Here is a 23,315-nt window from a genome sequence, read left to right on the forward strand (position 1 = left end):
GAGATAAGGAGAAATTTCTTCAGCCAGAGGGTGGTGAATTTGTGGAATTCCTTGCCATATACAGCAGTGGAGGCCAGATCATTGGAGGCATTTAAGGAAGAGATAGATAGATATCTAAATAGTCAGGGTATCAAGGGATATGGGGATAAGGCCGGAAATTGGGGTTAGAATAGTGTTTTTTTTGCACCCCCCCCCCCAATTTCTCATTTCTTTTTCCCCTTTTCCTTGGAGCAGACTCGATGGGCTGAATGGCCTACTTCTGCTCCCTTGTCTTGTGATCTTGTGATTACAAATCCTGTTATGTAACTGTTATGCATTTGTATCCAAAGATAAGGTTTATTTACTGAGCCAACATTTGCTATGTTTTCTTCATGAGTATTCTATTTTACCATTTGCCTAGCGGGACTGACACTGGTGAGAAGGAGCAGTAATGTCACTCAGTTGGTATGGCTTGCAAAAAGATATTAGTTGGGAATGGGAAGATCCTGCTGAACTTAACAAAGTACCAATAAAATGCTTTAATTCTGTTGGTTGTCTGGTACCTGGTCCAGATTGACAAATTGGCTGGCCTGAAAGCTAGTGGCAAGATTACACAGCCAGTGATCCATGGGAAAGGTTGAGGGAATTCAGACTTATGGGGTGGAGGTCAATTATGGTGGGACCTAGAACAAAGCCCTTATTGGCAAAAGGTGGACTTCTTCAATGGGCTGGGGATGCTTTCTTATTCTTTCTGGCCTCTAAGGAGTGGTATTTAAAGGTCAGTAATTCTGTTCCCTTTCACTGACAGATTTCCAGAACTTTGGGATATCCAGCTGGCAGCTGCTACATTAAAATCAGGCTTCCAGTTGCACAAAGGGAGTACTACTGAAGTATAATATACTCTCTCATATCTCCAAGACAGGCCCCTGGCACGCAATGTTACCCATTACATAAAAATGAGTCAGATTGGTATCACATTTCAAATGTTTAAGGGTCTAATTGCCAGCCCACTCTGCAACCTCCTCCACTAATTGCAAAAAGGTCAATATCATGGCCACTTTGTTCGATGACGATGAAGGTTGGAATCTAAAAGAAGTCTCTGGTTAGATTTCATCCATAGCCATAAAGAAGTATATAAACTCTACACACTAAAAATGCTGGAATTAAAGACTGCAATTTATCAGAGATTCAAAACAGATAAGGTTTAGTTCTCTTTTGGTGCACTGGGCATTTGTCACATAAGGTCCTAATTCTCACTTGCAGATCCATAAAATATCTGAGAAATCGGGAAGAAATGCATTAAGGACATTGCTGTGGTGTTTTGTACACAGAATCATGTGTGAAGATGGGACTACGTGGTGCCTCTTGAGATCTGCATGCACAGCTCACATTCCTGCACTGGGAAGTGTGAACTTAAAGCACTCTCCTCATGGCAGCCAAAGAGCAGCTGCAGAAAAGTCTGCCATGCAGTGAGGGAAATTGTGAGGTGGTGGGGGGTGCAGTGCCTGGTCTGGCTTGATTGACTCTGGTGCTGAAAGTGACCCTCTGGCACTGGAGCGTGGGGGATGATCAAGGGGCCAGTGATCATAGTATGTCGTCACAGTCAACAGAAATGAATTCATCTCTCTTCCATAAAAACACTCTCGTCCTTTTCAATGACAGCTGACATATTGCCTGGAACAAGTCCACTTTCCCCATTATGGACATTATAGCTCAATGTAGGCAATTGTTGAGATTTTTTTGTTTAGAAATGACCCCATTAACGTATTATGTTTTTGTCACCTCATCAAGGAAATTGGACCTAGTTCAAGGAGTAATGGTACTACATGCAAACTAACAATGAATTAAATTTAAAAAAACCTCATATATTGATTAACCTACTTTCTATTCGGCCAATGATATTGTTGGTAGAAAAGGAGAACTTGCATTTGTCAATATTTAATGATTGATCTGTGTTGGATCAGTTAATAGGCGAATTGACATTCATGCACTCAGTTCTGGGAACAGCCAGGAGCACCTGTTTGCGACATTTATATGTACTTAACTCAAATAAAATGCTAAAGTTGTAAGAGATAAACTTCCTGGAAAATCTTCACTCCATCCAATATACTGACATAGATATTGCATGAGGAATAAATTGTACTGTTTTTTTCCATTTCCATATGCAATTAAACACAAATTCTGGAAGTTGCAGTTTGATTTCACCTGCTCCTGCACTGGGCTAGAGCCTCACCCGAAGACTCAGCATTCAGGCACATGAAAAGCATGATATTTAAGATATTTATTTATCAGTCACAAGTACATCAAAACACACAGTGAAATGCATCTTTTTGCATTACTGAGAATGTGCTGGGGGCACCCTGCCAAGTGTCGCCACTCTTCCGGCGCCAACATAGCGTGCCCACAGCTCCTAACCCGTAAGTCTTTGGAATATGGATGGAAACTGGAGCATCCAGAGGAAACCTATGCAGACACATGGGGAGAACGCACAAGCTCCTTACAGAGGTGGGAATTGAACCCAGGTCGCTGGCGGTGTAATAGCATTACGCTAACCTCTACACTACCGTGAGAAGGGAATGCTATCCATAAAACACATCAAGAAAAAATAGGGCTGGTTTGTACAAATAGTATGATTTCTTCTTTAAGGACATGATAAGTCTACATTGATCCCAAACAACCTTTCTGATGCTAAAAAAAAATTACTTCTACATCTGTTGTGTCTCAGTCTTCCAGATCTTAATTTCTGTTGCAGATTTTAAAATAATTTAAGAATTGTTTTCTTTATCTTTTAGTCACAGATGTGGTTTCTTTTAACTACATTATTCTTTCCCTCTATTTAACTTCCCATACCTCACCTCTCTGTGCTTTGATTGCTTTGTGCATGTGCACGTGGAACTGTGCAAAAGGAGTAGTATCTGCTGTGCACATTATAAGGTCTTGATTACGTTTAGTAATCAATTTTACAGTACAATTGAATTGTGTAGCTATGCAGCTGAATTTCTAAGAAATTATGTTGTCATGTTTGTTCAGGTTCCACCTTCCTTGTGGAGAGCACCATTGAGTAGGTTGCCATGCAAACACCCACAAAATGTCTGTATGTGGCTGTAAGCATAAGGAATAGAGAGAGATGTTCATTTGCCACTGACCACAAAATCTGGGCCATTATTTAATGAATTATACAGCTGGGGACCATGTCCTGTGTTAATTAAAGTCAGGAAATGCTATTGGAATCCATTCAGAAATACTCCAAATTACCAGCCTTTAGCATTGATTTTTTGTGGGATTTTCACCCTGACCTTTGCTTTTATTTTGGAAATCAATTCTTTTTGTTGATCATTCTTTATATGATAGCAATTCTAAATTTATTTTTCACAAGCTTGAGCCCATAGTTTCTGTTCCTAATGTCAAAATCTGTTCTGAAGTAATTTTCCATTTTACTTTTTCCAAATCATTGGCAATTGGCCATCACATTCATATAACCACGTATGGAAATTTTTACTTCATCACAGATAGTTGCATCTGTTTCCTGCTTACCTGTTGTTGTTGAGAAGCTTCTTCACACTTGAGTTGTCCTTCTGGTAACCATAAGATATCTTTATTAGTCACATGTACATCGAAAGACACAATGAAATGCATCTTTTGCATGAGTGTTCTGGGGGCAGCCTGCAATTGTCGCCACGTTTCTGGCACCAACGTAGCATGCCCGCAACTTCCTAACCCGTACAACTTTGGAATGTGGGAGGAAACCGGAGCACCCGGAGGAAACCCATGCAGACACGGAGAGAACGTACAAACTCCTTACCGACAGTGGCCGGAATTGAACCTGGGTCATTGGCGCTGTAATAGTGTTACGCTAACTGCTACACTGATGTAAGCAAATTATGAAAAGGAAATAACCAAAACAACTTGAACCAGACTATTTTAATTATTCTCCTGCTATCAAAAAGAACATCATTATATAATAATTACACATCATTGAACAAATAAATGTAATATAGGAGTTAAGGTGTAACCAATGGTCATCACTACAAAGGACACACCCTCATTCATAAATCAATTAGTGCAGTGGCTCATTTCCCATTGTTTCATTTATCTATTGAACCGTTTGCTGAGTATTTCTTGACTCTGATATTTGGAATGACATTACTAAAATATAGAATATTAATAGGGGAAAGGTATTTTGTATCATCTGCATTTGCAAGGGAAGACAAATTCAGCTCTGATCTTGATCTTAGCATCTGAAAGGCCCCCATGGTTCAGGAATGTCCAGACTCCTGGGAAAAGCTAGAAAACTTGTTCAGCGTGGTGTTTCAGACCTCTGATTGAGAGCCAACTCAGTTTAACCTACATCCCATAATTTGCACATACATCCTGTGGGAACATAGAACATTTCGCAGGGAGTGTGTTAAAGTACTTTGTAATATTTCCAGTTAAAGAAGCACAATATTACATATCCCAAATCTCAAACCGAATTTTTTATCAATCAGACTTTGTTTTTATATTCATTAGGGAGCATGAGTGTCATTGGCAATCTCTATTCTTTCCATGTATTCTTATTTGTTTGCATTTTTGTTTGCAGGAATTCTTCTGTGTTATGATTGTGCTTTAAAGTACTTAACATTCTTTATGTCAAAGGTGCTTTATTTTTCCCTTTTTCTTCTTGATTCCTTACCTTAAGTCTGCTCATCTTTGGAATTTGTATTTCACAGAGTCAGGTAAATAGCCTCATTTTGGTCCAAATGTCTACACAGTCCCATTGCCATCTAATGATTCTACAGTTTATGTCTTCACTGCAGTGACCAGAATACCATTCCTCATATTGACCACATTTCTCTTCAAGACTTTGCCTGACATAAAAACAAAGGAAATTGAAAGGGGAATGGGCCACTCAGCCCCTTGTGCCTTCTCTACACTTCAATAGGGTTATGGTTAATCTTCTAACCAAGTGCCTTCACTCCATATCCAAAAATTCAACAACCGAGCCTTTACAGCCCCCTTTTGTAGACAATTCCAAAGATTCATCACCTGCTTGATGAAGAATTTTCCGTTCAATTCAGTCCTTAACGGACAACCCTTTATTTTTAGACTGTGACCTTGGTTCAAGACATCACCAACCACAGAAAACATCTTTCCTGCAATTACCCAATCTTTTAATATGTTTTAATGAGATCACCTCTTTTAGTTTCAACCTTCAGAGAGTATCATATTATTCAGCTTCTCCTCAGAGGTCAACCATCCCATCCTAGGAATCAACCTGGCAAAACTTCACTTTGCTTTTTTTTTAAAATCCCAAGTATATCCTTTCTCTAGTAGGGAGACAAACACGTACACAATATTCAATAGGAATCTCATAAGGCCCCATATAATTGCAGTAAGGTATTGGTCTTTTGACTAAAATTAAAGACTTTGCAGATGTTGGAAATCTGATTTAAAAACAGGAAAAGCTGGAAATCCTTAGCACTTCTGCAGAAAGGTCACTAACATGAAATGTTGACTTTTTCTCTCTGCCCTGATGTCTCCTGATACCTGCTAAATATTTCCAGCATAGTGTAGTTTTATTTCAGTCATTTATTATTTTTGATCTTGTGTCTTCTCTTCCTGTTGTTGTAGTTTAGTTTGCTGTTCCAAAGCTGTCAGCCCCTGTGTATGACTGGCACAACCCTACACAATCTTTCCACTGTCAATCAGGATTCAACTTATGGCACTTCTCTGTTCTGTATCTCAGGTCTGAGTTCCTAAATATCCATGGGCTTTTCAGACTTCTGGGTGATGAATGGACAAAACAAAAACCATTGAAGGCACAGCTACCACAAGTTACAGACTTTGAATTGGTTCGTGTGCACTAGGCTTCTGAGAGGGCTGGAATCAAAGAGGAAGTTTGCTCTTTTCTCATCTCCAGACTGCCTTCTGCCCAGCAGCTTGTACACCGGGGTTAACCAGGAAAATAGGGTCATTATCATCAACAGGCACTAATCTCTGATGGCTGCAATAGAGCAAGGCAAGAAATACAGCAGTCTCCTCAAAAGGTCTTTGCAGTCAGACATCATGAAATCAATATTGTTACAGAAATCAGTCTCACCGTTGATCAGATTATCAATAGCAGAGATGGTAAATTTTAAGTCTGGAATATTCAGGCAGTGTCAAATGCTGAAGCTTACTTTTTTTTGAGCAAAGGCATTGGTTCATCAATGATACCAGATTATTTTCCAAGTGCGATATCAGACTGGAATAAGGAAAGAAATTTCATCACAAAATTCTATTTATAAAATTATTCATGAGACTGAAAGGAAATATGAAAGACGCAGCTGGAAGTTTGTGTTATTGAAACAATATTTCAAATGTAACAGTTTTATGACATATGTAACAATGATTTTGTGAGTGAGGAAGATGATAGATTAAATAGGGTTATTTTTAATCTAATCTACCATTACATTAACATTAGAAGGCACAGTTTTTGTTCCCCAAAGGGCTGATTATAGACCCTCTTCCCCTTATTTTGGGCAGAAACAATTTCTGTCCCATCATTAGCAGCATGCTTGGGAGCACTACAAAAATGAGACAATAAGATACTGAGGCTGACCCTTAGAGTTGTACTGCCCAGATTGTCCATGGTTCATATTCCTGAGTGAAAAACAAACAGTAGATTGAAAGACACATCAAATTGAAATTACGGTTATTTAGATATTTTCTTTCCTTTTAGCTCTGGAAGGACCCAAATGGTAGGACTTTGACTTAATAATATTATATCTCTTCATGAAGGACCACTCAAGCACTTGGTATAGCAATTTTGAGGCTGGCCACTTGATTATGATCAATTGCCTTAATACATAAAATAATGCTCCGAAGGCCAGAGGCTACAAAAGTTCTATTTTTAGAGTAATTATTAATGCGAGCTATAGTACTCTTACTTAAAAATCATAAAGAAATACTGGTTTATGAAAACATTAAGGAACAAATTATTCAAAACAATTCAAGCTGTATACAAGTGTAGCACTTGCAGATTACAATCTAGCACTAAACGGGCTCTTCCACTGTTGTTTGAAGTAACTGTGAGAGAGGTGACAGTTTGCCCACTTTCCCACACCATTGTTGTGGGGGCAAATAATGGTGTCTCAAAAGTGTCAAGTTAGCATGACTTGTTCTGATTTTATGTAAAACTATTTCCTAAGGCTGGCTCGGAATGTAGAAGTGCCATAGAAAAGGGGTAAAAGTTTTAAACTTTGATTAGTACTGAGCTCAACTGGAACGGGAGTAGAGTGTCACACTTGAGCTTGTTATTGCCCAGCTAAGAAGCATAACAAATGGCAAAGTTCACTCATTATGTCTATCTTAGTAATCCTGTAGGGAAGCTTGTGGATATTGTGAAGTCAGAATTGGGCTCGGGAGCGTTGAGTCCATGGTTGAGTATTTTTCTGATTTTCAAGAGTGGATTTTACCTTTCCTGTTCTCAGGGTGTTGGGGAGCGACTTCCAGATGTTGCTATGACTCCACCACAGGACAAGGGTCATCTGGATTGCAGGGAAATCTCATTTCCAGGGTGCAGGACAGGCTGTGGCAGAATTCCTCATTCAATGTCCAAGGCAAAATGCAGGTGATTTTTTTTATAAGATGGTGGAGGCGTTGCTCCTAGCAGAATCCCTCGTTCAGTGCATTGGATGGGTTCCCGGAAGGTCTACAGCTGGCATGTTAAAGAATTCACGAAATGCTACTGTGAGGTTGCAACCAACAAAAATAAGCCTTAGGGAGGTCCAGTAGAGGCACCAACAGATCCTTCAAAGTGGTATCTACAGACCTGCCGAGGGATCTACCACCACCTCCTTATAACTGTTTATGGGTGGTGTATAGGTGGCGGCAGGCACAGGTGAAAGGCTGGTAACTGGACCCTAGCTTGTTTCCCACCTGTTCTGGGTAGGGGAGAAATGTCTTATCATTACATGGTTGGGGATTGGGGAAAGACTGCTAAGGGCCTTGCAGCCCATATACTTCCTCACTTAAGCACTTTGTTGGCCAATATGACACCCTTTCATATTACCACTTGGATGAAGTACTGAATAGGAATGCACTGTAAATACATTTATTCATGAAACATGCAAAATAAATCCAAGAGCTGCCAGGAGGCTATTCCAAAAATTTCAATGAACTTGTAAAGCTGGCTGTCTCACCCACCCATCCAGTATAGCGAGATAGATTGAGAAAGATCAGATATTGTGAAACCATGATATAACCAATCTCTGCATCCTGATTAATTGAATTTAACATTCAACTGCTAAAATTAGATATAGATATAATTAGATATATTAGATCAAATGTTTGAGCTTTGATTGTACTCTTCTGGTGAGTTAGGCGTTGTTTCAAATTGGAAGCACATTTTATGTCCAGTCTAAATCATTCTCTATTAATTTCATAATTTCATTCATCTAAGCCAGACTCACCCATTTCCCACTGGTAAGTAGAGTAAATCTGATGCTATACTTTCAGATTCCCAGATGAGACTACTAGAGTATTTCTTAACAACAGGTGCATTTTTTTTTAGAATTGGCCCTTATTTTGATACTGGATTGTCCTTGAAAAGAAAATGATACTATTGGGACCAAGTTGGATCTTATCTCTCTCCTCTCTTACTCCACTAAATCATCTCTGCATTTACCTCCAGGAGTTTAGATTATCATCACCAGAAACTGATGATGGATTTCATCTCTAAATTTAACTGAGCTGGGATCTTGGCTTTGACATCCCATATGTTGAAGGACGGTGATAAAGCAGAGCTTCATAACCCCAATGTAAGCCTGCATTTTATCCTCAGTAGTGTTTCCATTTCAATCAAGTATTCTATTTTTCTTATTCTTCAATGCACATCTGTGGTAAACAAAAAATTCTCTGTCCATCTTCACCACCTTTCTGCAGTTTCCCATACTGCATCCATTTTGATTTAGATTTTGAGCAGTTTGTTTTACAAATGACCCTATATCATTAAGATAAGTCAATATTTTCATATTCGCCATGATCAGAGTCATCTAATTCAATACCAGGAACTAGATTATAGTAGTTTGCTGATTTATTCATGTAGAGCCTTTGCCGATCCATCTCTTGTAGCTCCTCTGTCACACTCACCAGTTCTGGTTGTGTATGGACTTCCTCAACTACTTCATCTTCTTCTGATTTATTAGTAGACATATTAAGGTAGATGTCATCAGCAAGTGTAATGGAGTCAACAGAACCACCAAGCTTTATCTCCACTTCCTCGTACAAGTCACGGTTACTCCCCAGCAACGCTGCTGAGGGACGTATCATGAGCTGGTTTCTGGCAAGTATGCTGTTCTCATGTCCCGTGAGGGTGGGAGTTGGCTCTGGGGTCCTGCATGTTATGTAGTGATGGTCCTCCAGGTTTGTAAAGCCAGACTTCTCCACAGTGCAAATGTGATTGTCTTGTCTAATTGCTTTAAAATCAGATCTTCTTCTTCTACAGCAGAAGTAGCCCAATACTAGAGCAAGAATCAAGATTAAAGGGAGGCAAATGAAGAGAGCAGTAAGGCCATGGGACCTGCAGATATCTGAGCGATGAATGTCTATGATATTCAGACCTTTTGGGTGCTTAGTGGTGTAGCACATGGGCCCATTTTCCGATCTAATGACACTTGAATTGTATTTTGCCAATGCATCATACAAGGCACATGTACACTGCAAAGTATTATTGAAAAGAGACAATTTTTCAAGGCTTGGTTTAAAGACATTGGGAGGAATAGAAATTAGATTATTGGAATCCAAGTATAGCTCCTGGATTTGGTCTGATGCACCTAAAATGTCCTCTGGTAATTCTTGAAGATTGTTTTCCTCCAGGTGAAGGACCTTTAAATTGGTTGCATTTGTTAGGAAGTTAGAAGGTAATTGCTCTAAGTAATTGCGATCCAGGTATAGGATCTCCAGAGATCTCGGATTTGCATCCGTATCCAAGATGTCAGATATGTTACAACTTGACAGGTCGAGAACCGTCAGTCCTGTCAGGCCGGTGAAGGCATTCCACTGAAGGGCACCAATGGAAGAACCAGTGAAGTTTAAGCAACATTGTTGTCTTGCATAGCTAAAGTTAAATGTCCTGAAATCAAGATGGCCATCACATTTACAGGCCTCATTTATAGCCCCGTGACTGTAAATTGATGCCAGGAGTAAAATCCACTGCTGGAGCAATTTCCATGATTTTGTACCTGAGGAGACAGAACAGCACAGGGTCAAATGACAACAACATCACAGTTAAAGAAACAGCTCGAAGATCATGGGTAATTCTGGCTATTTGTTGCTTTCGGACCCAAAAGGGGCCAAATCCATTTTTTAAGTTATTGAAATATTTATTCAAGCTTAAAAAAACAAACAAAGCCCTCATTCATCTACTTTTGGCCCAGCAGGTTTGGCTTGTTGGTGGCGCTACCTAAGGTCCTGCTTAAGCCAATGTCAACAAAGGAAGTTGGGCCCCTGTGGCACACTGGATGCCCTTCATTTCCACTTCTGTAACAGCCCCTTCGGTCTCAGCAGAGTTCATCTTCTGCTGAAACCCTCATTCAGCCCGTCAATACCACTTAACTATTCCAAAGTGCTCCCTCATTCTATCCTCCATCATACCTTCATCAAAAGGTCAACTGCTGCTAGTGTTCTAACTCACATCAAATCCTGTTTACGCATCCCCCACATAGCTTGCTAACCTAACTTAGTTAGTAATGCCTGGATATTAAAATTCTCACCCTCATTTTCAAATCCCTTAATGACCTTGCTAGCTCTATAACCTCTTCCAGCCCTACAACCCAACAAGACATTAGATGCAGACACAAGAGACTAGATACTGTAAATTTGGAGCAAAAGACAAACTGCTGGAGAACTCAGCACGTCAGGCAGCATCTGGGAATAATCGACATTTCAGGTTGAGACGCTGCATCTGGACCAACATTACCAACCATAATGACCAACAAGGCAGACATTAGCTGCTCCCGTTCAGACTTCCTGATTACCCCGAATGGAGTTTGTTCACTCATGGAAAACATACCTTCAGGTGCTTTGGAATTCTCTTCCTAAACCCTGCTGTCTCAACACCTCCATTTCCTCCTTTAAGATGCTTCTTGAAACCTGCCTCTTTGTCCTAGCTTTTGTGCATCTGCCCTAACATCTCCTCAAGCAGCTAGGTGTCAAACTTTTGTTAGACCTGCTCCAATGAAATGTCTTGGGATATCTTGCTATTTTAAACTCACTACATAAATACCAGTTATTGTGGCTGATAATTAATTCAATCTATATACTTAAAGAGGAAGTCACTGGCCTTGCGGATGCATTTTGAAAGGTTTATTAATGCCTTTCCTTGGTGCCAAGCAACTTTTCAGCAATGAAATCTGGCATACAAACAATCTGGACAAGGGAAGAGAACATTTGAAAGTATAATTTTGATATCAAGCTGTGTGAAGATCTCAGCTTCAAAACTGCCATGCTGAATCAAAAGAGCCGCATTTATTCTTTTATTTTCCCCCATACCAGATTATCATCATCATAACATACCACAACCCTCTCTGTATTCATCATAAGCCACAATAACTGGTATTTGAAGTGCCTCTGGACACATCGAAAAGATGTGATAAAATACCGTCCACCAACATAAAAGTTTTTTATGTGGTGCAGTATAATTTTGCATTTCAAATTTAATTCATTCAAATTATTGAACACTTCATTGTTCATGCACAAAATTACTGAATTATTAGTAGCTAGTATTTTAGACAATGGTACTCTTTCAACATAGTGTATTCAATATCAGCTGAGTTAATCTGTCAATAGTTATGCCAGCAACTTGTACTGATTACAATCATTTCTTACTTTAAAGCAAAAATTTGCCCTTTGTTTCTTGCTGCGATATAATTCTTGCCTCATCTTTCAGCACAGTGCAGATTACAGCTCAAAAACTATGAAAATTCCAGGTGAAGACCCTTGTACTGTTGTGACTGTGACAAAGCCACTAGACACTGAAGCTGGGTAAGCAAAAGGTCTTTATTCCACACAAGCAGGTCTTCTGGAGAATCTGTTTCTCTTCTCCTGACATCAACTGTGCAGTGATGTCTAATACTTCTTAAGCACAAAGACACCAATGAACAACTAACTGCAGTTTCAATGACTATAATTTCCTACTTAACATTTTGAGTGTAGACAAGTAACTTTGCAAAATTACATATTTACAATGGGCGTACATCTCAACTGAAAGAACCCCTTGAATATTCAACTGCCAGTGTCTGGTCTGAGAGTTTTGAGCACAAAACATCAGACACCCAAAATATACTTCTCATGTTACTGGGTTGAGAAATGGCTCCCTGAATATACAAACAGCCAGATATTAATTGACAAAACAGACATGTCCTGAATTGTGTATTAAATGGCAAGGTTATGTCTTTAGTGTGTTAATACAGGAGATGTCCACATAATGCCTTCCCTGATCTCATCATGAGGGTTTCAATGGAGGCTGATTAACATGAACATTCACTTATTGACCTCCCTGCATAGTTACAATGGTACAGAATTAGAATGTCCCACATCCAATGACTGCATTTCGATGGCCTTAAAGTATCAGTTTTAAGTTATATTGTGAACAGTTTTTTTAATTAACTAGCTGCTTTCCCTATTCCATAGCTCCTGAAAGATGTCCTAAATAACCCCTAACAGTAACATCTCAATCTATTTTTATGACTAGACAGATTGTGTCCATGCTTTGACAATAATTGATAAGCCATATCTTGGGTATGGAACAGCCATGTGACTGATTATCAGGGACCAATCAAAAGCTAATCAGTCTCTGCTGCCCTCAGTCCCTGGCTAGCTGTGCTGTACTCTTCTGCTCTGGTGGCTCCTTGTGCCAGGTGCCAGGTTAGACACTTTGTTTCTCCCCAAGTTTTATCAATGCAAATCCCCCCACTCCCTTACCATCTGGTCAATGGTCATTGTACATCACACGAACCATCCTGCACCACCATCCCACCTACACACACACACACACACACAAAGAGTTAACAGTGTGGGACTTTGCAATGATTTGTCAAGGCAAGCACTTTCAAGATAGTCATCACCTGGTATTCTGTAATGAAAATATTAGCTGTCAGGCCAAACTTGGCTGTTATTTATGTGCAGCGATTGGCTTCATTATCTTAAGATTGGAAGTACAATGTGATTGGAAGTTAACAGCTTTATTGCTGACAGCTGGGGGACTCATCAGGGAAGGAGCTTGAGGTGTCTGGGTTGTAGATGCTTTCCTGCAGATCCCCTGGGCTGAGGCATGTTAAATCTTCCCTCTATCTGCCAGTTATCATTCAGCCATTGGATCTCACTTTGGTCCCCACCACTGCCCCAATGGTCAGCTTTTCCTCAGACTGTTAACACTGCAGTCAATAAAAAAAAATCCCACAGGGCAACAGTAAACCCACAAAATACCATCCAGTTTTTTTATACATATTTAAACTTGTATTTTAGCCAATAAGATTAACCACAATGTGGAAAAACTGCATGATTTTTCCTCACCCAATTCATTAATTGTTTGAAATAGTCAGTTATGGATTAGTTAGTTGTTTACTGAGTAGAGGGGAGGGAGGGTGGGAGAGAGATGGAATACTTTCCATTAAATGTGATCCTGTCAACACACACTGACGCCATTCAGTATAAAGTGAATTATTTTGTAACTTTCCTGAAACTAGAATAAAAGCTTTCTTTTATTGTAAGTCATGTTGTTGGAGTTTATCAAATCCTTTGTGTGAGTCCAACTTTAGTAAAAGTATGATAAGAACCCTGATAATAATAGTACATTGAATAAAAGCTTCCTTATCTTAACTCAGCTCTCATTAAGAACTCCATCTGTACCCACACCCCTTCCTGAGTGCCAGAAAGGCACTGAAGTATGAATTTCCTATAATAAACTTTATGAACAACTCAGTTAAGAAAATAACAAGAAAATTCTGTATTAATTGGAGATGATTATTTATAATCAATTCTTTTATGTTAAAATCATTTTGATGCCCTTTAAGTGCAGGCTTATCAAATAGGTTGTGTACAAAAATACAGTACTGAATGTTAACTGCCTAAATATTTTTTTACTTTTCTAAATATTTGATTCTTTTAGCCACTTTTGGATCTTCCAGTCATTTCTTACATGAAGGCTTATGGGACAGCCAGAAGATCTGTTCCTAATCATCTCCCTAAGCTGCTCTGTTCAACTTCCCTCACCTTGTTTTCATATTATATATTTTCACATTTTCTAATGACATCAGCCCAAGGGATCTACAGCGGCTCTCAGAACAACCCCATCAATTCCATTCTCACATTTATTTTCCCCGTAACCTTATTCTCTCATAGATGTCCATCAACTCCCCCCTACTGAAGACAGCACCGGCAGGTTCTAAGAGCGGATGCAGAAAATATATTACAGGTGTGAACAAAGTTGATAAACTAAAGATATTTTAACATAAGAATGTAAGAAATAGAAGCAGGAGTAGGCCATTCAGTCCCTGATACTTAAACCAACATTTAATGAAATCAATGCTGACCTTTTACCTCAGTATCTTTCCTGCATTAATCCCATATTCCTAGATTCCTTTAATATACAAAAATCTATTGATTCTTTTGAATTCAGAGTTATAGAGTTAGACAGCAGGGAAACAGGCTCTTCAGCCCAACTTGGCCCATATCCCTTTCCAATCCACGTACCTATCTAAATGTCTTTTAAACATTGTAATTGTACCTGCCTCTACCACTTCCTCTGGCAGCTTGTTTCGTCTACCCCCTGCCCTCTGTATGAAAGGTATAACCATCAAGTCCCTCAGGCACGGTAGTGTAGCGGTTAGCGTAACACTATTACAGTGCCGGAGACCTGGGTTCAATTCCGGCCACTGTCTGTAAGGAGTTTGTACGTTCTACCCGTGTCTGCGTGGGTTTCCTCTGGTGCTCTGGTTTCCTCCCACATTCCAAAGACGTACGGGTTAGGAAGTTGTGGGCATGCTATGTTGGCACCAGAAGCATGACGACACTTGCGGGCTGCCCCCAGAACACTGCAAAAGATGCATTTCACTGTGTGTTTCGATGTACATGTGACTAATAAAGATATCTTATCTTATCTTATCACCTTAAACTTATGCCCTCTAGCTTTAGACACGCTTACCCTGTGAAAGAGACTGTGAACATTCACCTTATCTGTGCCCCTCATGATTTTATAAACCTCGATAAGGTCATCCCTCAGCATCCCAGAATCCAGGGAAAACAGTCCCAACCTACCCAGTCTCTCCACATAACCCAGGGAGGCTGAGAATCACCAAACAATCATCAAACTGCATACAAAGAAATTTCTTCCCATCTCTGACCTGAGCAACTCATTCTTATAAACAGACTGTGCTTTATCTTATTGAGCTCCTTCAGTATCTCACATGTTTCCTAGGATCAAGCCTGACTCATTATCTCCGGTGAGTTCAGTCACATTAATTAACTAGATAGCCTAACATTCCAGGCCACAAAATGTTATCTGTCTACCTGCAGCCAATTTACTGTTGGCACATGCAAAGACCTAAACCATTCTTTGCATACCTTGTCTATTTTTGTTCTAACAGGGCTATCAATCAAGCCATCACTTACACCTGAAAAGCTGACAATTAAAAAGAGATTCAGACTCAACGCAGATGACGTCCAACAAAAACAGAACTTACAGGTCACAGCCTCACACATCTCAAAACTACTCTGTAGCCAACTTGTCTCTTTTAAATATAGAGATAATACAGTAACCGATTACGTGCACAGTCCCTCAAACACCAATGCAGTATATCACCAGAGAAGTTATTTTAGTGATTGAATACATATTGGTATTGGTTTATTATTGTCACTTGTACCAAGGTACAGTGAAAAACTTGCCTTGCATACCATCATATGGATCAATTCATTACACAGTGCATTGAAGTAGAACAGGGTAAAAATAATAACAGAATACAGAGTAAAGTGTCACAGCTACAGGGTAGTGCATTACAGGTAGACAATAAGGTGCAAGGTCATAACAAGGTAGATTGTGAGGTCAAGAGTCCATCTCATCATATAAGGGAACCGTTGAATAGTCTTAACACCGTGAGATAGAAGCTGTCCTTGAGCCTGATGTTATGTGCCCTCAGGCTCCTGTATCTTCTGCCTGATGGGAGAGGGGAGAAGAGAGAATGACCCAGAAGAGTGGGGTCTTTGATTAAGCTGGCTGCTTCACCAGTCCTTGGAGGGGAGGCTGGTTTTCATGATGTTCTGGGCTGTGTCCAGACTCTCTGCAGTTTCTTGCGGTCCTGGGCAGAGCAGTTGCCATACCAAGCCGTGATGCGTCCAGATAGGATGCTTTCTATGGTGCATCAATAAAAGTTGGTGACTGTCAAAGAGGACATACCAAATTTCTTTAGCCTCCTGAGTAAGTAGAGGTGTTGGTGAGCTTTCTTGGCCATGGCTTCAATGTGGTTGGACCAGGACAGGCTATTGGTGATGTTCACTCCAAGGAACTTGAAGCTCTCAACCCTCTCGACCTCAGAACCATTGATGTAGACAGGTGCATGTACACTGCCCCCTTTCCTGACGTCAGTGACCAGCTCTTTTGTTTTGCTGACATTGAGGGAAAGGTTGTTGCCATGACACTATGTCACTAAGCTCTCTATCTCTTTCCTGTACTCCGACTCATCATTATTTGAGATACGGCCTACTACAGTGATATCATCTGCAAACTTGTAGATGGAGTTGGAGCAGAATCTGGCCAAGCAGTCATGAGTATATAGGGAGTAGAGAAGAGGGCTGAGGACACAGCCTTGTGGGGCACCAGTGTTGGGAATAATCGTGCTGAAGGTGTTGTTGCCTATTCGCACTGATTGTGGTCTGTACATATGTTTTTGCTGAGAGGGGTTGAATGATAATAATTGGATAGGGCACTGGGAAACTCTCCTGCTATTTGTCAGTGTCCTGCAATCTTTGCATCAGTCCACTTTGGAATAAAAACAAGGCCACAGTTTAATGTTCCTGCCTTCACTGCTATATTTCTCTGGGGTGGGGCTTGAATCCACAACTCTCTGACTCAGAGGTGAGAGTGTTACCACATTTAAGCAAGGTAATAATTGTACAGAAATGGAATGCGGTGAAATTAGACTGTGTCATCTGGTCTCATCTATTGTAAAGAGCAAATTGGCCTTCTTAATTTGGTGACTGCATATTCAAATATATTTGTAGTGCGAGTGTACGTTCATCATAAACATGGAAGAACCGTAATGTAGATGTCTTCCATTTCTTTTTTGTTACAATGTACTTTGTGATGTACATTTTACTTGAACTTCAGGTAACTACATTTCTGAGTTCCTCACTAGCAGCTAGCTGCAGAGAGCGAAGATTAGATTGGCGACACTGATGAAGTTGCTGATGTGCTATCTGGACAACAGCATGAATGTTGTCAATGTGTTTGCCAGTCAGGAATAGTTTGACTTAAATCCAGGATCTCAGATTACTTCAGACAGACAAAGATGTTACATTACTTAGGAGACAAGTCATCAAGAAAAGGTCTGAATATGTAAATACTATTGTGTGGTAAAGGTCACGATAGTCAGTTGTGCTGACTTGATTCTTCTGAACAAACTTCCACTTTACAGCCACAATTCTTGTTCACTCTTGGTAATTTACATGTGTCCACTCAAAGATCACAAGGGACTGTCATGGGATATTTCATGCTCACTGCATTTAGTCACTAGTAGAAAAAGTTTTACATCCTCCGGAGGAGTTTCAAAAGTAAGTGGAGATAGCACTTTGGGACTGAAAAAGTAAACTGCTAGAGGAGATCAGAGGGTCGAGCAGTATTTGTGAGGGGAGGGGAATTGTTGACGTTTAGGGTCAAGTCCCTGCATCAGCACCTGCCGTCTCTAGTGGCTCCAGGACTTTAGGATTTTTTTCACTCTTACAAATGCCCGGCAATAAATTTAAACTTGGAGAGCTCAGTTTAGTTTACTGGGAACCATCAAGGTCCCTGTTGAAGCATCCCATAATACCACACTGCAGTTGGAGCTGTAGCATTGCTAACCTGTTCTGATCTAAACCTCAGTGAAAATAATGAACTAGTAGCAAACTCAGTTGCAAGATTTTTTACATTACAACAGCAACTACATTTAACAAAATTTCAAGTAGAAGCAGCAATGAACCCTAAAGCCCCTCAAGCCTGCTCTGCCATTCGCTGAGGTCATCTGATCGATGAAATCAACTCCATTTTCCAAACTGAATCTTCATACTCTGAACTCCTTATACAATGAGATGGACTATGACCTCATGATCTACCTTGCTGTGACCTTGCACCTTATTGAACTGCACTTTCTCTGTAGCTGTGACACTTTACTCTGTACTGTTACTGTCTTTACCTGTACTACATCAATGCACTTTGTACTAACTCAATGTAACTGCACTGTGTAATGAATTGACCTGTACAATTGGTATGCAAGACAAGCTTTTCACTGTACCTCGGTACAAGTGACAATAATAAACCAACACCAATACCAACTCCCCTCTAATCCAGAAATCTATCCTGGCCTCCACAGCTCTTTGGGGGCAGAGAATTCCAAAGATTCATGCATCGCTAAAAGAAGGAATTCCCCATCTCCGTCCTAAATGAGTTTCAGTTTCCTCAAACAGGGGAAGTGTCCTCTCACTGTCAATTCTCCTCAGAATCTAAAATGCTCCAATAAAATCACCTCTCATGTCCAAATGTATCCAAGGATGTTGTGGGAAGCAAGAGAGAAATTGCTGGGGCCCTGGCAGAGATTTTTGTATCTACCTTTGCCGTAGGTGAGGTACCAGAAGACTGGAGGGAGGATAATGTTGAGCCTTTATTGAAGAAAGTCTGCAAGGACAAGCCAGAGAACTACAGTCTGTTGAGCCTAACATCGGTTAGGGTGGTGGGAAAGTTACTGGAGGGGATTCTGAGAGACAGGACCTATCTGCATTTGGAAAGGCAAGGACTGCTTAGGGATAGACAGCATGACTTCTTGCACGGGAAATCGTGTATCACAAATTTGATTTGAGGTTTTTGAAGAGGTGACTAAGAAGATAGATGAGGACAGTGTGGTAGATGTTGTCTACATGGACTTCAGCAAGGCTTTTTACAAGGTCCCACATGGTAGACTGGTCCGGAAGGTGACCATGGGATCCAGAGTTAGCTAGCCAACTGGATACAAAATTCACTTAGTGCAAGGAGTCAGAGGGTGGTGGAGGGTTGTTTTTCAGATTGGAGGCCTGTGACCAGTGGTGTGCCCCAGGGATTGGTGCTGGGTCCCCTGTTGTTTGTCATCTATATTAACGATTTGGATGAGAATGTAGGTGGCTTGGATAGTAAAATTTGTGGTCTGGTAGACAATGTCTAATGTCTTAGACAAGGTTGTCTAAGGTTACAACAGGATCTAGATCAACTGGGAAAGTGGGCCAAGGAACGGCAGATGGAATTTAATTCAGATAGTGTGAAGTGATGCATTTTGGGAAGTATATACAAAATAAATGACAGGGCTCCGGGGAATGTGTAGAACAGAGAGACCTTGGGGTACAAGTACATAGTCGTTGCTGGGATAGTCTTATTACAGCTGTACAAGAGGTTGGTGAGACCACACTTGGAATATTGTGTGTGGTTCTGTAGGAAAGATCTACAGACCATACAGAAAAGTTTCCCAAGGATGTTGCCAGGACTGGAAAGGAGAGACTGGATAGGCTGGGACTTCTTACCTCAGATGGAAAACTCTTATAATGGTATATAAAATCACGAGGGGCACAGGTGAGGTGAATGGTCACAGTCTATTTCCCAGGGTATGGGAGTCTAAAACTGGAACGCGTAGGTCGAAAGATTTAAAGGGAACTGAGGGGCAAGTTTTTCCATACAGATGGTGGTGGGTATATGGAACAAGCTGCCAGGAGAAGTGGTAGAGGTGGGTACAATTACATGTTTAAGTGGCATTTGGATAGATTCATAGACAGGAAAAGTTTAGAGGGATATGGGCCAAATGAGGACAAACAGAACTAGCTCAGGAAGGCACATTGGTCAAGTTGAGCCGAAGGGCCTGTTTCTGTGTTGTATAACTCCATGACTCATTCTAAATTCCAATTAACATAGGCCCAACATATTCAACGACTTTAATAAAACAATCCCTTTATCCCATGAATCCACATGGTGATCTTCCCATAGTACAACTACATCCTTCCCTCAATAAAGACCTCAAGCGGGCAGTACTCCAGATGTGGTCTCGTCAACAGCCAGTGCAGGTCCTGGAGAAAGTGATGAATCACTCTCTACCTAGCTTCCTCGCCTCAGCAAACGCTGAAGGAGAACCTCACCAAATCATGATGAATTGCTTGAGGGCGTGAATCGTGCTCCTCCCTTCCCTTCCCTTCCCTTCAAGAATATTTGGCGTGTTTCCACCCCTCCCCCTCCCCCTCCCCTCCCCTCCCCTCCCCTCCGAATGCAAGCTGGAAGCTGCTCGGTTTGTCTTGTTCGTTAAAACGACTGGTCTGAGGCACCCTGGGAGCAGTTATTGTCGATACACACCACTCCCCCTTGTTATGACACGGCCAATGGGGGAAGTGAAAGCGGAATAAACAACCCGTCTCCCGCAGGTTAGTTTCTAAAAACGACACTAACCAACCGAACTCTCGGTTTTAAACCACAGGAGACAAGGACACACAGGCAGGTGCGCAGATTTGGCTGTGTATTTCGGATTGCACTGCAAGACCATTGAAGGTTGGACGTATTTAAGACCGAGATAAAGGGGAATCAGGGGTTATGGGGATCAGGCTGGAAAAGCAGATGAAAGTGGTTACCCTGACTGTAATTTGATAGAGAGTTTTCGCGTTGGTAATCTCGCTTTCGCATAGGTTCTAGTGCCTTGGATTTATCCCCCTCACAACAGCGCCAGTGTGGGCGGGGATTGAAGCTCACACAAAGCAGGAGAAATGGCAAGCCGTTTCCTGGACTACATGGTAAACATGGTTATTTCCAGTCCTAACTTTACAAAACATAATTTATAATAAACCCCCTAAATATTCCGGCAGCGTGCCACCAAGACAATCCTCGGCTTGCCGGAGCCCAAGAGAAAAGTGACCTCAACTATTTCCCCCATAAACTGTCGATTTCCCAACCCCACTAATGAGAGATTTATTCATTTAGTACAGATTCGATGAGGTTCTCATTAAGCATTGACAAAGTGAAATATAGTTTTCTTGGTGTGCCCGCTAGCGAAATGTGCTCAGATATAACCAACCGATCCCATGTTATAATTTAGTTTCCGTTTATCCCACAGAGTCTCCCCAACTTCTCTCCCACAGCCTGGTACTTCCCTGTTGCTGATAGCCTCCAAGCACACGGGCTTTCAAACGGAAAATCTTCGCGTCGGTGTTCACCTGCAAGATTTAACATCTTGCTAAAGTAATGCAAGAAACACCGCACCTCGCAATGGGATTGCTTACACTAAGTTTCTGGTGGGAATAGTTTCAGGAGTTCTTCTCCACTGGAATGCAAGGACCTATATTTCTCGACTTCTACGTTCTGTATATACCGTAAATCTCTTTTCTAAAACATCTCCACTTTATTTAAATTAATATGCAATTCAACCCCAGTTTATAATATTCCGAACCGGATATAAAACAAAACGAAAGAATAATTCTTTGTAAATCCGAGGTCCCTTACCTTTAGAGTTTCTGCCGGTTTCTCCCATTCCTGCAGATTTACAAGGAAGCAGTCTCGTTACAAACAGAATAGTTCTTACTCCATTGGTTGGGGCTTCACATCCTGATTTAAAACAGTGTTGTGCATTAAATATATATTCCGATGCATTTCCTGATCAGTTGTTGTGGGTGTGTCGGTCATGAGAAGTTGAAGGATATATAGAGAGTTCGGCGCAGTTGCTCTCCTCTCTGGCACTCCTTTGAAAGTGACCAGGTAAGAAACACACTGGAGCAAACGCACTGAGATTGCCTGAACGAGCCTGCCCTCCTCAACACATCACTAGCGAGTGCTTGCTCCGGGGAGACACCTAGAGTCCGACCTCGGGTTATTCAATGGTCGCGTAATGCTGGCCTTATTGATTTGAGAAAAAGATTAACGAGTCTGGGTTTGAAATGAGGGATATCTCCAAACGCATTTCCTGGACCTAAGATGAATATCAAGTCATGGCTTGGAACCCCTGCTGTGGAATACAGAGCAACAGAAGCAGCTATTCAACCCCTCACGTACGTTCCCATTTCAGTCAGATCATGGCTAACTTGTAACTCCGCCCCAATGATAACCCTAACCATATCTAAATTCCAGAATGAATTTCAGAAAAATTGTGACCGAGTTTTGGAAAAGACAGACAAAATTGCAGAAATGTCCTACCTATTTTGTTTGATTGGGGTGATTTGCAAAAATCTTTTGGCATATTTGATACTGGGGAAAACAACTTGAACTGCAAAGACACCCGTTATTTTTTAACATTTAAATCTTGTCACTAAGTCATGCCTGTGGAGTGTTTTACATTAATAACTATTGTTGAATCACAGCCCTTAGTATACTTCAATTCATTGCCCCAATGCAGGCTTGTTATTGGTTTGGTTTCATGGGGTTCACTGCAGAAACACCCGAGTCTGGGATTGGATGGACAAATGCCAGGCTCTGGGATTGGTTGAGAGGAAGGCCAGAGATCCTGGAGACAGTTAGATGATCCAACCCATTGGAATAGAGACCTGATGTGAAGTTTGCAATTTCTGCAATATCACAAATTATCTTGTGCCTTGGACTTTCATCCTTCGATACTCTGGCCTAACAAATATTCTTCCTCTGAAGCCTTAGGTTAGATCTGAGTGAATTTAAAGCTTGGCATGACACTTCTTTTGCCAGGTGTCTTTGGTGGACTCTTTCTTCTACCTGCAGAGTTCTCAGGGAATTTCACCTGGCCCCTCCCTCTGTTCTCTTACTCCCTCCAGATCCTTTCAATGCAAACTGCAGGTAACTCAACATTGACTGCTCTAATCTGCCTTTCTCTGACCTGTAAAACTCTACACTTCTATGATATATTGCAAACTCCCTTACACACTGCACAACAGCAAGAGCCTGAGCTTGCCTGGCAGCATCACTGGGTACCTGCTGCTTGTGCTGCAATGGAATCTGTGGCATCAGACGCTTCACCATAGTTGGATGCAACAGTGTGTGAGGAGAGTTAGCCACTACTTCTGCACTGGAAACATGGGCTATCAGCTCTGCATAATGCCCTATATCGAACGGGTACTGAATTCTTCAATACACTGCAGGCTTTCTGGCAGATTTCATAATGCACTAA

At 41.0% G+C, this 23,315-nt stretch overlaps 1 protein-coding gene across 1 annotated transcript; it reads right to left on the minus strand.

Annotated features, from left to right (window-relative positions):
* Positions 1 to 3,885: 3,885 nt before the first annotated feature.
* si:ch211-106k21.5 (uncharacterized) lies at positions 3,886 to 21,970 on the minus strand. The gene is made up of 2 exons (XM_052011771.1): positions 21,689 to 21,970; positions 3,886 to 10,181 (listed from the first exon to the last, which is right to left on the minus strand). The coding sequence occupies exons 1-2, from the start codon at positions 21,714 to 21,716 to the stop codon at positions 8,950 to 8,952; spliced, it is 1,260 nt and encodes a 419-aa protein (XP_051867731.1). The 5' UTR covers positions 21,717 to 21,970; the 3' UTR covers positions 3,886 to 8,949.
* Positions 21,971 to 23,315: the final 1,345 nt, after the last annotated feature.

This window comes from Pristis pectinata, chromosome 3, assembly GCF_009764475.1.
Source record: "Pristis pectinata isolate sPriPec2 chromosome 3, sPriPec2.1.pri, whole genome shotgun sequence".
In the NCBI taxonomy this organism is placed as follows: Eukaryota; Metazoa; Chordata; class Chondrichthyes; order Rhinopristiformes; family Pristidae; genus Pristis; species Pristis pectinata.